The sequence below is a fragment of the Colossoma macropomum genome, unplaced genomic scaffold (assembly GCF_904425465.1).
Source record: "Colossoma macropomum unplaced genomic scaffold, Colossoma_macropomum, whole genome shotgun sequence".
Classification (NCBI taxonomy): domain Eukaryota; kingdom Metazoa; phylum Chordata; class Actinopteri; order Characiformes; family Serrasalmidae; genus Colossoma; species Colossoma macropomum.
This window is the reverse complement of record NW_023494798.1, coordinates 17,886,960-17,901,933: the sequence shown is the minus strand read 5'-3', so window position 1 is coordinate 17,901,933 and position 14,974 is coordinate 17,886,960. Positions and strand designations below refer to the sequence as shown.

At 39.7% G+C, this 14,974-nt stretch overlaps 1 protein-coding gene across 20 annotated transcripts in view; it reads right to left on the bottom strand.

The window, feature by feature from the left end:
- Window positions 1–14,974, bottom strand: part of mical3a (microtubule associated monooxygenase, calponin and LIM domain containing 3a) — a 119,802-nt gene that overhangs the window by 49,472 nt on the left and 55,356 nt on the right. For 17 of the 20 annotated variants that reach the window (XM_036584951.1, XM_036584971.1, XM_036584950.1 and 14 more), the window contains 12 exons: window positions 11,586–11,961; window positions 11,117–11,324; window positions 10,879–10,995; window positions 10,375–10,476; window positions 9,700–9,855; window positions 7,556–7,656; window positions 5,362–5,619; window positions 3,654–3,769; window positions 3,147–3,273; window positions 1,035–1,128; window positions 872–898; window positions 349–496 (listed from right to left, as the gene is read on the bottom strand). In XM_036584951.1, coding sequence (XP_036440844.1) covers window positions 349–496; window positions 872–898; window positions 1,035–1,128; window positions 3,147–3,273; window positions 3,654–3,769; window positions 5,362–5,619; window positions 7,556–7,656; window positions 9,700–9,855; window positions 10,375–10,476; window positions 10,879–10,995; window positions 11,117–11,324; window positions 11,586–11,861 — 1,730 coding nt within the window. In that variant the 5' untranslated portion in view covers window positions 11,862–11,961. The remainder of the gene's footprint in view (window positions 1–348; window positions 497–871; window positions 899–1,034; window positions 1,129–3,146; window positions 3,274–3,653; window positions 3,770–5,361; window positions 5,620–7,555; window positions 7,657–9,699; window positions 9,856–10,374; window positions 10,477–10,878; window positions 10,996–11,116; window positions 11,325–11,585; window positions 11,962–14,974) is intronic. The other 3 variants (XM_036584953.1, XM_036584969.1, XM_036584970.1) reach the window with 1 other exon arrangement.

Below are 14,974 nucleotides of genomic sequence, written 5' to 3'. Positions count from 1 at the left end.
GATTTGACAGTTTTTCATTTTGCAAAATATAATTGAAGACATATTGAAAAACCTTTGGCCTACAAGTGGTTCATCTGAGTGCTGATGAGTGCTGACATCAAGCGTCTTTAGAACATAAAAGGCAAACCTCACAATTTTGAGGGATTTGGTAGCAAATTATTAGCTCACTGAAGTTGACACCACCACTTGAAAAGCATGCACCAGGGATTATATTCATAATCCTCATTTTTGGTATTATCCTGACTACAAAGCAAGCTTTTTCCCCCCAAAGCTACAGCATTTATACCTATAAAGGGCTTAAGTTAAAATTGTGCAGGAAGCAGTACTTCAGAAGAAAGGAGAGCTCACATGAGGTCCGGCCTGTAGCGGTGAATGAGTGCACAGAGAGCCAGGCCACTCTTCCAGGACATAGTGAGGTCAGACACACTGACCCCTCTGTAGCCCTCCGTCTGCCTCTGACACCAGTTCAGAAGCTTGCTAGAGCGTGCAATGGACTCTGTGGAAATAAAGCGCATCCCAATGAGCCACTATCCCGAGACAAGCTTCCATCTTTAATTAAATTACTGTTAGTCATACAATAAAGCTGGGAAAAAGGAACACCAAGGTGCATTTCATTCACTCATGAAAGGTTATTGGAAATTCCAGAGATCAAGAGTTCTGAGTTATGGTTAGAACTGACTTTTTTGTTCTCTATGTGTGAACCATCTGATGTTAGTTCATACAGTACATGGTTGTTTCAATTCCAAAGGAAAGCTGCAAAACACCATTCCATTATTGACCGAGTCACTAAACAGTCAATGGCAATATGCTTTAGATGAATCCCTGGAGAAAGAGCATCATGCATTTTGACTTTCATCATCCGCAAAGTTACCTTGCAACTGTTTCTCAAGCAGAAGTTCTAGGATGAAAATGATAAAGCATTAAGTTGCAAAATAATAGCCAGGACTGTCTTATTCAGTCAAAGAAATACACTACAATACAGTGCAATACGGTACAAGTAACTCTGCATTTTAGGAGGAAAAAAAAAAACACACCATTTCTTGTGATTTTGGGAGTCGAAGAATTGACCACATTCTCCATGTCAATACGAATTTCCCTGTTCTCTCCAGTGTCTATGAGATGCCGTACCTAAAAGGTGGAGGGGAAAGAAAAAGAATAGTCAGAGTTCACCCCGATTTTGGACTAATAAGTAGTTGCCAACTCTGAACCTGTTGTTTTCCCTGCTCTAAAACATCTGAGCAAAATAACGAGCCCTCTCTGAATTGAAGTGGGTTTTTTAGATCAGGAAAAACACTCAAATTTGAAGGACACAGGTACTTCATAGGTAAACATTAAGATATTTCATTCATTTGGTATGTTGAAACAGACACAATGCACCAGCAAAAGAGTAGTTAAAAATGCTATCTAAACTAAGATGACAGTAATTTTACTATTCAATACTTCATTTCTTGGGCATCACCAAACCCAGTGAAACAGAACAAACTATTATCAATTATTTTAGCTTACTCATGATATGCCCTGAAAAGTTTACTGTGACAAAATTTATCATACTAAGATTATATCATCTTCTTGCCCACCCCTACCACTCCCAGGACTAAGTCTGGGAACTAGAGATGGCATATCTGCATTGGTAGGCATCATTAATGAGCTGATATCAGCAGAAAATGCTGGATTTGACAGCAGTGGGGAGTCCGATCCAATTTCATAACAAATCTAGCCTGAAATAGCCCACACTCACATTGTATCATGTCATACTTTTTAGATGCTCATCTTAAGTGAAGTGAATATTTTAATGCTTTTAGTTTGTAATGAAAAAATATTGAATGTACGCATCCGTTATGAACCTTTTATCACAGCTGACGTTATCACATACCGCATTAACCGGGGGGGGGGTTAAACATTTTGTTGGTATAACAATATATTCTGAATGTCATTTTTTAAATAGAGGTGCAATATTTATTATATAAATATACGTTTGTATAAAATAGTAAAATGGCCACATAATGATGTTCACTCTTCATCATACAGAACTATTAGCAGTCAGGTTAAAACCCCTGCCACAGTGCACCTATACCAAGAGCTTTGGATCAGTACTGTACCAACATAAAAACTGTTATATACAGGGCTATATAATTTAATCATCATGTAAATGCCATGCTAGTCACTAAATAACAGCGCTCAATGTGGAAACGTTTATAAGTAGCTTCTGTTTATCAATAAACACCTGCGACGAGAATGATAGTTTCTCCAAGTGGGGAAATGAAATTTTCCATTTTCCATTCCAGTTTTCTCCATACTGGCCTCAGTACTAACACAGACTGTGGAGTCTACACTCAAACTGCGGACAAAAAAGCTTGCAGACAGACATTCTGGTAAAATTCTCTGCTTTGTATACTGTGGATATACAGTGAATCATTAGGTAAATATTTCAACTTAACATCAAATGCACACAAAGTTTATGTGTGCAAACATACAAGTATTTGTGAGACTGAGCATTTTTCCTTATCTAAGCAGGGTTGGACTTGAGTTTTCACCTGGTTTACATGCTGGGCTCAGTGTGAGAGCACAGTAAGAGTTTGTGAAAGCAGAGCTGATCTGCGTGTCTAAAGCCAGGGTTACACTTCATGACTTTTACTCTGATTTTAGCCAGACTCTCAGTCTGACTGAAGCCTTGAGTGCACTACTCGACTTTAAAGTCCCAGCAGATTATAAAAAACTGGGCGTCTCACACTATCCGAGTGGTTTCTGCAGATTTTTAGGGCGACTGAAATATTGGGGATTGCACACTAAACAACTTAGGATCACACACTACTCAACTTTTAAGTTGCTGCCGAACTGAACCAAACTCACCAAACTTGCACGAGCTCACATATTCTCCTGTTAATAAGAAATGCAGACAAACAAATGTGGAGTTGCTGCTGCTGTTGTTTTCGCTGACACAGTAAAGAAGCAGCAGGTTAGGGTTTTAACATACTTAAACATATTTAAGTGAGGGTAATGGATTTAAAATGTAATTAGTGTGTTTGTTTTTTGTTTTTTTTTAAATGTACATAGACGTGACTGTGCTCATGCCTTAAGCTCAGCTCATTAAAAAACTTCGCTACACACGCAAGTAACTTTTTGCCATTTTTCTTGAGGTGACTCACCTGGTTGGGTCTGAGTAGATGGAGGCTGATGTTGGGGTAGCGTGTGGTGGGATCCACAGTGTACTGACTGTAGTTCTTACTAACGTTCTCAGGGGTAGTTTGCGGGAGCAGTCGGTAGATACTCTCTCTAAGACACAAGGGAGCAGGGGTTACGGCTGCATGATTACAACCAAGCACAGGAGCACAGCTCAACTCCATTCAGCGCTGCTTTCATCCCATTAGTGCTGTCTCAGGATCTGCCCCAAGAGACTTAATGCTGGCAATTTACTTATAAAGCACTTAGTGCAGATATGCAGTGTGGGCATGATGAGGCAAAGTACCACAGGGCTAGCTTCAATTCTTGTATGTGTTTTACAAGCCCATGAGGAAAACACAAGCGTGGAGACATTGTAAATTTGACATAGATTGCATGAAGATCAATCTGCAGCACTTCTAGTAGGGACTGTCATGTAGAAGATCCAGCATTCACAACATGAACTTCTTAATGCAGTGAAGAGAGTGTCTCACCTTTCTGCTAGAACTTCCAGAGCAGAGGCACCCTGAGCCCAGCTCTTCACCATCCACGCAGAGTCTAAGGCTGCCAGGAAGCCACGAGCAATGCCAGTCCCCATCGGCCAGAATGGCTGTGAACACAGGAATATATTCTTAGTTAGAACACTGTGATAGATAAGGTTGCCTACTACACAATTTACACTACAATATTCCTTTAAAAATGTACTCAAGAAAATCGCATTTACACAATTTTCCCCTCATTCCCAGCGTTTTTGGATTATTGGATTATTGGATTACAACCATAAAATCGATAAGTAGAATTTAACATTTTTTTCTTTCCACATTATATGCATGACTGTTCTGCGACCTGATTCATTACTCAAAACTTAATTTATATATGTAGTCACTCTGGAGCTCTAGCATAGAATCAGAAATGGTATTTCTCATTCTTAATTGTATGTTAATGTTGTATGTCACAATTATGAAGCTCTACCATGTGTGTGCATGTGTGTGTGCGTTTCATGGATCAGCATCAGCGTATTAAAATACTATAAAAGTAACCATGAGCTGATGTCCCCCTCCCCCAATCCTGTCAAACTCAAACAGAGTCAGAAAGGCCTTGCAGTTTTGTCACCTCCTCTGGCATTAAGGGAAACTGTCCTAGATAAAATTAGGACTGCAACAACTAAAAAAACCACAGGCAGCGAATTTTTGTTATCGATTAGTTGTCATGATGGCATTTGTGCAACCCATTTACATCAGTTATAGACTATAGCACAAGGTTATGCATGACTCAGAAAATCAAACAATGTTGTACATTTCACTTTAACATCATCTGAAAAGAAGACTTCCTGTGAGATTCAAGTAAAACTGAGCCTACCAGGCAAGGGGATCTAGACAAACATTCACATCAGAAAATGGCAAAAGCTCAACATGGTGAGTAAACCCTATAATAACTGTAGTCACAAGTTAAAAACAGCAGGTTGTCTGCTTTTCAGCAAGCTCTGTTTCGGTTTAGCAAAATAAACATTGTTGGCTGAAGGCGTGAGCTGCATCTTCATCTAAACTGCACATCTAAATCATACTTATTCACTGCTAGTGTGCTAATGCACAAAGAGCTGCTCGTCCACACAGATATGCATATTGTTGTCAGAGTGTACATTCTCTGTGTTTTGGCCTCCCTCCAAAGAGTCAAGTAGAGTTAAACTACCTCCACAGCAGTATTTAAATTGCCATATAAGATTTTGGTCATTTAACAATGAATAAAATAGCATTTCTGACAGCAATTCCGAAGACATCTTGTGCCATTGTTGATCTTCCTGATTGACCTTGCCAGTGGAGGAATAATCCTTGTATTTTTAATTTGTTAAAAGGAACATTGTGCATGATGTGATTTTTTTTTAGTTATTGACAACCTACTGGCTGCAGTGCCTAATAACTGATTAATCAAAGCAATAATGGACTGATTAATTGATTATGGAAACCACAGTTTTTTGTAGCCCTAAACAAAACTGCAAAATAAGATATTGATCAAAGATATCCAAAGATATGTATCAAAACATTTGTCCTGATTTATCAATTTTTCAAAACGGCTTATCTTCCCAGCCCTTCTACTATACATAAAGTGGTCAAAGCTAATTGGTGGGGTATGATCTCCTATTATGCGTTAGCAACATCTGTGAATGCTGCATAGTACATGGACGTCTCATACGCCTCCTCTCACCTCTAGAAGGCTGTCTCCCACCAGCGCTACCAGTAACTGGTGGCCGTTGCGCTGGCGGACAAGCGCTGCATTCTCTGAGGCGTACATGCAGGTGAAGTCAAACATGGCCACATCAGGCTGCCCATAATGGTTGATGGCAAAGTCCAGCGTGGGCAGCTGGTGATTGGTGGAGAAGTCGGCTGCCTCTCTGGCATAGGACAGCAGAGCTGCTTGGTCCACGTTAGCCCTGGACAGAAGCATCTCTGTGTCCACATAGTCCTGAAGGACACACAAGGGAAAACAACTTCAAATGCATTCTGAAAAGACAATTCTACTCTAGTCATGATGTTACAGTGAAAGTCAGTCAACCATGAAACAACACATTGCTTTTGAGGCCAGTGTAATTGCAGAAATAAGCAGTGGGTCCATTCTGTTCTAAAATCAAAGTCTGCTGTGTTTAGACGAAGGTCATGAGAAGCGTATAATTCAGCAGCGAGAGGCAAAAGGAGAAGTAATGGAGGATGTGAGCTGTTTTTCTGATTCATGCTGCTATAACTGGCTCTGCTCTGCTGCCAACAGTGTCAGCTGTACCATTACAGGAGAAAGGCCCTGTCTAGCACCCTAAACGCCGACTAACCTTCTCCTGAAGACTAGACACACCAACTAACTAGTTCTCACTCATGTTACAGCCACTCTCATTGCTAAACCAGACTGCTCACACATTTTAATATATTTCTTAACGTACTAAATCTGCATTGTATTTTACTGCATTTACTCAATATTCCATTGGCTAAACAAATGTTCCTGGGTTCGTTATGAGTACAGCCATAATGATAGAATCGGGCCATACCGTCAACATGCGGTTTTACTGGTATCTGCAAAAAATACTGCTGGTAATGTGCTAATTACACACTGAAAAACATTGATTCACGATCTCTAGATGATAGAACAAAACCTTATAACAGCAATACAAGCTGAATTGCTGAATTTGAATACAAAACTATCAATATCATCAATATCAGTATTATAAAATTTTCAAAATATATCCAAACCTAACCTTTAGCAAAGGAATTACATGTTACACAATACAAAAAACTTTGGTTAAGAACACAACTAGTGAAAAATAAGAAAACGAGATGATAAACAGAATTCAAGCAAGGAATTCTGGGTAGCCCCACCCCAGCTACAGTGTTTAACTTAAACAGCTGAAACTCAGTCATAAATAATATAAAGTGCAAAAACTGAGAATGGACAAAAACAACTGTTAGTAAAGCAGTGTTTAACTAAATCTAACTGAGAATAAAAAATATGAAATACAAATATCTAAAAAAAAACTTTGAGGCCGCGATTGCCATCACATGTGGACATGTACACTGCTCAGATTCTGAGAAGAAATGTAAAAATATCTACCATATATGCACTGCCACTTTGTCTAAAATATGAACTGTGGTACAAGTCTAAAGATTTATAAAGCGTTTGAAAAGTTGGTTGAAACACAAGTTCACAGAGCAGTGGCTAGGGACCTTAGACTGCCATGTCTGCGATTGGTCTAAGGACCAATTTTGTTGAAGCCAATGTTTGTTGAAGCCAAACATTTACACTGCCTCTTTACTGCATCGTAATTAATTTGCACAGCACTGAAAAAATCTCAACTCGATTTGTCGCTTGTAATTTGTCGCTAAATCAAAGTCACAAATAACCTGCTCCCACTGGAAATGACAGGTCACCATTCACTCTGTTGCCTGCTAATGTGAACTCCGGGCAAGAGGCGTATGTATGTATATCTAGTGTGAAGCTGATGACTTTAAAACTTATTACTAGTATAATGTACTTATGCTGTTTGTGAGAGATCGTAGCTTAGGGAGAGGACATATCAATGGTTTACCCATAAGTACATTAGACTCTCTCTCTTTCTCTCTCATCATGTACGTCTTTTCTCCCTCACATACGCCTCTTGCCCTGAGTTCACATTAGCAGGCAACAGAGTGATTGGTGACCAGTCATTTCCAATACATATAAAGGTAAACCATTGATATACACATATACACATACTCAAAAACACCTTTCATTCTACCGCAAATATGCAACACTATCTGAGAGAGACACATGGCTGATAGAGGGATCTGAGTCCTAGACCCAGAGACTAACAGAGAAAGAGACAGACTGACACTCAGAGCAGACAGACTATGCTCTGAGGAGCTCTTTGATCACTCACGTGCAGAATGACGCCCTTGTCCAGCAGACTCTGCTTTTTGGCGGTCATTACAAAGTAGTGTGTGTCATCCTTATAGTAGACAATGTTTTCCAGATCAATCCCTGGTGAGGCAAAAACCAACAGAGGGTGAGAAAGACTGAGTGAGAGAGTGAGACTGCAGAGTAATTCACAGAAAAAAGAGAAACATTGATAAATACACAAGTGAAATTTAAGAAAAAGAGAGAGAACTTCATTAGTTTCCTCTCGCAGAGATAATGATTCCCTATTAGTGCAGCCAAAGCAACCGGTTCTCTCTCCCTGTCTGTCTCTGCTGCTCTTCATTAGACAGTGAGGCCAACAGCAGCAATTACACGAGTGGCAAAACAAACGCAAAGGCTCTTTAGACACTGCCAACTCAGCACAAAGCCTTCCGAGCCAGGACAGGGGCAGACTGGCACGCAACTGCTGTTAACTGCAGCGACGCAGAAACTCTATCCAAGATTACACATTGGTTTTATTTGTTTAGAAAGAAAAAATGAACAAAAGCAGCTGTGAGTTTTCAATGTTTTAGACAGTTCTTTTTAACCCCTTAAACAGCAAGAGCCTGTATGGAACTTCATTTAGACATTATGCACTCTAATAACTGCATACCATATTAGTTTTGCAGGAATTTACTAATATTTGGTAATACTTACTGAATGCTAAGTCTTCAGATTAAAGGAATACTCCCGCAAATGAATTGCTAGTAACACTCAACCATGGTAAGAAATATTCAACTTTTCTCTTTATTCCTCAAGATTATAACGGTGAGTCTGAAGGATTTTTCAGTGAGATTTCAATCAGGAGACTGGCAAGACCATGCAAGCACTGTCCCCTTCCTTTTTGGAAACCAGTCATAAGTTATTGTGGCTGTATTTGTTGCAATGTCCATCTTCTTCCCAGATTCAGTTTATTGACTGCTGTAATTAAATTCTCCTCTGCTGTGTCCTGGCACACTGCTCTGTTCATGTTCCTTCAATAAAGTGTGATGCCTGAGTACTGTCTGCAGAGAAGAAGCCCCATATCATAATGCTGCCACCACCATACTTTACTGGGGGTATGGTGATCCTGGGATCATATACGCAACTATTCTTTCTCCAAATATGCCGAGCAGAATTACTACCAAAGGATTTCATTTCTATTCCTGTTCTGTCTGACCAGAGTACACTGTTCCAAAACAGTTCAGATTTGTCTAACAGACTGTGTGTAAATTGTAGAAGCACATCTCTGGGCTTCTTTTTTTGCAGAGGAGTTCTGCGCAGAGTATAGGAACAGAAATGTTTACAGTGCAGTTCATTGTTTTTTGTTCTATGTGTAACTGTTGTGCTTGCTGATTTCAGGTCACCCTACAGCTCTTTGCGAGTGATTGCTGGCTTCTCTTTTACTTTCCTCATCACTGAGAACATGTTGTGAAATTTTGCATGGCGAACTGTCCAGAGATGATTAGTTGTGGTTTCATGAACTTCTCACTTGCATATTAATAAACCAATTGTACTGACCAATGTTTAAGGTCTTCGCTATGGCTCTGAGACACTGGAGTGTTGTTTGATAATGCTGTCCATGAGAACTTTAGGAAGCTCCTTAACCTTCTTCATAATTACTACTTGTGTGAAATCTTCCTAACCAATGCTAATGTGGCAATGTCTTTAATAACTACACAAGGTGCAATTTTAACAAGACCTTTTTGCTTTAAAACCTAGATTTTAACGTAACTTCATAAATATGTACACACACATTTATTTTACAATATGTCTGAATGCTTTTGTTAAACATATCTGTTTATGTTATGAATACTTCATATTGAAAAGCACAAAGTGAAAATACGATAAAGAGGACCGATGTGAAGTGGATGTGCGCACTGTAAGTATATTAGATAGCAAACAAAACAGCCATTGGGCCCCCTGTTCGTTTCTAAGTACAGAAAATACTGTCCATGTGAAATTGACCATATGTGACAGATTTAGCAGATAGAGACTGCAACAGATGCAGCAGACAGAAATTAGCTTGAAAAACACTGGAGTATTCCTTTAATAATTCCTCTGATAACTGAATAAAGGAGGAAATTAACACCCCACAGCTAAGGGTGCTAACATTGCTATAGCATCACATTACAAACATGGCTATACCTGTGGCTTCCCTAAGGTCCTGAAAGAACTTCTGGTTGAAGATGAAGGCCACTCCGCTGATTTCTTCTACCTTAGCCTCTGCTGTAGTGTTGCGGTTGATGAAGTTGGCCGTGATGGCGATGGCCAGTTTGCCCCTGAATTCTTTCCTTCTAAAACCTAGATAGAAAATAAAGTGAGGAGTCAGATTTAGACACAGATTTAGACACAGAGCCAGTTCCACAAAGCCTCTTTATTTCTATAATACTCATTTTCTAGCAGACTGAACATCAGAGAGAGATTCAGATAACATTTCCCCAACTGAGTCCCCCTTGTTAGCTGTTCTGCGATAGGAAAAGTGCCCTCCATTGTACTTCAGAATTTAAGAACAGGAGCCAAGCACCGCTGTGCCATTTAATTGCAAGAGCATTAATTCTCAAATGACAAAACCTGCTAAACAAGTCAAGAAAGTCCTGAATCTGTTAAAAGCCTTTTTTGTTAAGAGGCCAACATAAATAATCAGTAAAGTACTGACCAACACATACAGCTGATCAGCAGCTAAGCTGTGTGATTATGCACAAAAACCAAGCTAATAGAACCATGATCCGTACTAAGACTAAGCTCCAGATAAGGAACCTTTAATAAGAGAAGATTTCACAGAAGATTTTATCAAAAGGGTCTTTTCAATGTTTTGTTTACCTGATAATGTGTTTCTCCTCCCATCTGCCCCGATAATGACGTCAAACTCCAGCTCACTGACAGGATGTGTTCTGGGATGAACTTCAGCTCTCCAGCCTATCCCTGCAAAGAACACAGATCATATCACACAGATCAGGAAAGAATGGCACAACATTTAGCCAAAAAGTTCTTTTCTCTCAACAAACAGTAATAGAAACCACACAGTGCACTGTTTTAGGTGACATGTTGCTCTCATTTTTTTATATAATTTAACTAATAATAACTATTGCTTAATTAATTAGTGGGAAGAATAGCAAGTTTATCTCATAATAATTTTAATTAAATACAAACCGAAATGTAGTATCAACTGAACATTCAGTTCTCTGATTGTTTCAGTAAACTACAAGTGAGAAAAAATTCATTTAAAATAACACCATGCTTTTGTTACAGCCAGTGATAACTGTGACTTCTAAGGGGTTAAGTAAAAACAAATGCCCATTTTAATAAGCAAAGTGGCCATCATACTCTCGTTCTCCTGATCTTCTGGCGGCTCGATGAGGCCTTTGAACTCCACGTTGACATGGATCTCGATGCCCAGAATCAGAGCTACTTTCAGCAGCATGAGCTGTAACTGACGAATACCTGCAGAGAGCCAAGCCAGAGTGCAGAACCAAGTCAATATCCCTGTACTCTTCTCCTGTCTGCCCAGAAGTTTTCAGGAAGATTTATTTAGGTGCTATTGTGTGTGTCTCCATCTACTCACTGATATGGTCTATGGATCCTGCACAGAATTTTCCGTAGAACTTCTTGGCACCAAGTCCCCGAAGATCTTGAATAGTGAAGGGCCAAAGGTGGAGGACATTGTTGCGGGAGAAAGCGTCTCTCTTCTCCAACAGCACCACCTTGGCTCCCAGAAAACAAAGCTCGATAGCTGTGCGCAACCCACATGGTCCTGCTCCAATGATCAGACACTGCAGAACAATGCACAAAAGTATCCAATCCATTATGTTGTACAAATACATAAAAATGTCCATCATGGTGAGTTGTTTACTGTAAGAGAGACCAATAGCAGTATTTAAAATATGCACCGTCAACATAAAAACCTGCCAACTAAATCACTGCAATTCATTAAGAACATACTCAAATTTTAATTGAGTAATCGTGACGGCCGTACTATACTAATGCATCCACATCACTGGCAACGTGTGAACTACCTCTTGGGTTTTTCATACCTTAGAGTTGGCGCAGGCTCTGCCTTTCTTGTATTCCTTGTGGCTTGCACGTTTGTCTAGTTTGGCCCATAGTGCTTTGGCCTTCCAGTAGTTGAGCTTGGACTTGAGTTTGTGGTAGAAGACTCGGTACTCGCTGGGCTTGAGCTCCAGGAAATCACACAGCTCTTGAAAGGCCTTAAGGGTGCCTTTACAGGTGGTGGCCTGAACAAAGCGGTCAAACAGCACATGGGACTGATTGATCCCCTCTCCCGCTGCACTAACGCCTCCATCTCCCATGATCCCTCACCCCACGCAGGGGATTATGGGACTGCCCTTGGCCCACTTAGTCAGAGTCTGTGTTTTACAGGTTCAACTCCCTGCTTCAGACATCTTCATCCTGCAGACAAAGTGTGAGAAAAATAGCATTACTGATGAGTTTCACATTTTATTGATAACCAATACTGTTCTAAAGACTTTTATAAGCCAGAAACGGGTTTTAGAGAAGCTGCCAACCCCAAGGTGACCTTGAGGTGTCAGAAAAATGGACGAATCAGTCCCATATAAGAAGTTAGAGGTACCTTCCTGGACACTTGATTTTAATGAACAACACAGGAAACATTAATAATGTGGTGTGCTACAGAAATTACTCTCTTTATTTAGAAATGCATAAAGATTCTTCACCCTGACAGGGGCCACATCAGAAAGAGCAGCTAGACTAAATCAGAAACCTGTTTAAGTCCACTGAACTATAAACAGGAAGACTTTGACAAGTAGAATCCAGGATGGTTCGATGATAAATGACCATTGTACTTTCTTGACTCTGGAACATCAAATGAGTGTAATGTTTTTGCAGATTGTGCAAGATGCTACTTCAGCCATCTGGCTTTTTGTTACATTACTTAAATCCTCATAAATGTCATTACCTCATGAGACTGTCTTTATAAGAAGAAACAAAGGGATATCATTTGCGTAATCTTGAAGAACGTTTACAATGCCATAAACTAAGCCAGCAATTAGATTGATTCGGAATCAACAAAGCTGCTTTCGGAACATAGCTAACGTAAGACTAAAAGGCCAGACCATAGGATTTGTGGCAAGATGTGCAAAAGAGCACATAAAACTAGAGTATCAGTTAAGCCAATATCGGTCTGTTCTTATTCCAAGCACAAGGAAGGGTTCTGGGTGCCACATGAGCACTTACTCTTATCTGCCAGTGAGTGACCAAAGGAAATCCACTGACCAAGCAACAATCTGAACAGGAAGGTACGCTGTCAGAGACAACAGATGCACCAGATAAAGACTATACAAGGAGATCCATAGAGTTTAAAAAGGTAATTCTGCTTTCTTTATTTTATCTAACTTTAACTTCTACCAGGACTCAGTCTTTGTGGAAGCCATGCTTACATCACAGTAACATAAATCAAACTTAAGTCAAACCTTACTGAATCAGCTGGCTTATCACAAGAGAAGAAAAGGAAACAGTGACCACTGCACAAAGGTATTTCCCCAGCCCCAGAGAGACCATGAGACTTTAACTTTCACCATCAACATTCCACACTTATTACTTGCTACAAATACTAGATAAACATGATATAACCCACAAAATGTACTGCAGGCACCATATAAAACTTTTTAAAATCACACTTACTGGACACAAACAATGTAAACATACAGCAGGCATTCCACTGTTTGGGGTTAACAGCAATACAAATTATCGCTCATTGCTTTTTTGTGTTTCATAAATGGCTGATTCCAATATGCCTGTGCAGTGCCAGACAGGATTTTAGAGAGACATTACTTTTTAACATTTAACATCAACTGCTGCAGCATTCTCCGGTGAACAATGAACAGACCTGTCCAAACAGTGCAGTATATATGTCTGAAATGCTCAATTCTAACTACTACATAGAAGTAGGTGATAGGGCAAAAATATCCTATCATGATATGCAAAGATATTTTCATTACACACTATACACATCATGATATTCTGATACACAAACACAATGCGCTTATAGTGCCAAAAACTTATCAAAAACTCTGGAAACAATTATTTTTATTCAACACTTCACATAATGTGCTGCATAAAAAAACAATTAACAGGACTAATGATACTCTCTTTAGTAATAGAACAGTGTCCTTTAAGTACAGACGATATTTCCCATATGTACAGGCAATATGACAATGTTTATCATTGTCTTGACCAATTACATTGCAGAGTCAGAATATTTGTCTGAGCATACAGAGTATGTTGTCAGTACTTCTACAACATTCACTAACTGCATGTGTCACTACAAACTGAGCATAATTAGTCCCATTTAACTGAATTTGTGCAGTGCCGTATGTGAAACACTGAATAAATATCACTGTACTCAGTTATGTTAGTTTGGAGTATGATGACACTTTCCAAATGTGGCACTACTAGCTCTTTTTATGGTATCAAAACTAGCCCAAAAAAATAAATATTGTGACCCATCATGAAAATTTCTTGAAGTATCATGATATTAGATTTTTGCCATATCACTAACCACTACTCAGTAAAGCATATCTTTTAATCACAATAACAAAATTTAACATGATGACAAAAAAATACTGTCATATTGCCCAACTCTACTATTACATACAGGGTGCGAATACCTTTATTTAGAGAGCAGTTTCAGTTACTCTTTTAGGCAAGCTTTATATCCACAGTGCCAAATCTTTCAAGTTTAATTCCCTGAACATTTTCCCTTTCATTTGTGGAAGAAACCCAGCACTCTTCCGTCACTGTGAAACACAATATCTACAAGGGAATTAAAAAAAAGCAGGTGAAGGCCAAAGACAGTGACAACACTTTGTCCTACATTAATAACTCCACCTCCCTCCCTCACACACTCCCTCCCTCACACACTCACTCCCTCCCTCACTCCCTCCCTCACTCCCTCACTCACACACACTTAAGGTGTGGTAGGTTCCAAGGAAATCTCCACCCCATGGAAAGAGTGGTGGAGAGAATAATGAAGGGGTAAGCAGGTAGAGGGTTAGAGTGACTCTGCCTGACCAAGTGCCAACTCTCTTCGGCTGTACAAACACACTCGTTCCTCTACCTGACCCCTGTGCTCTGCAACTGCACAGCCAGCAGGGCCTCCACCCGCAGCCTAACCAGCCCTCAATAGTTTCATCCTACCATGTGGGTGGAAAAATGACCAAGGAGGACCACTTCTGTTGTTTCTGCCTACGGTCTGGGTTTTAGTTCTTCAAAACATGCTTTTATACATTAGTCTGACAGCTGTGGTTCTGCAAGCATGAGTAACAGCAGCTGAATATGGTTTTGTAGAGTGCAGGTGTATGGTGTGAAAACATTCATTCAGACATACAGCAGTTTCAGTTACTCTCAAAAATAAACAAAAATATTATTTCTGTCTGGAGAACAG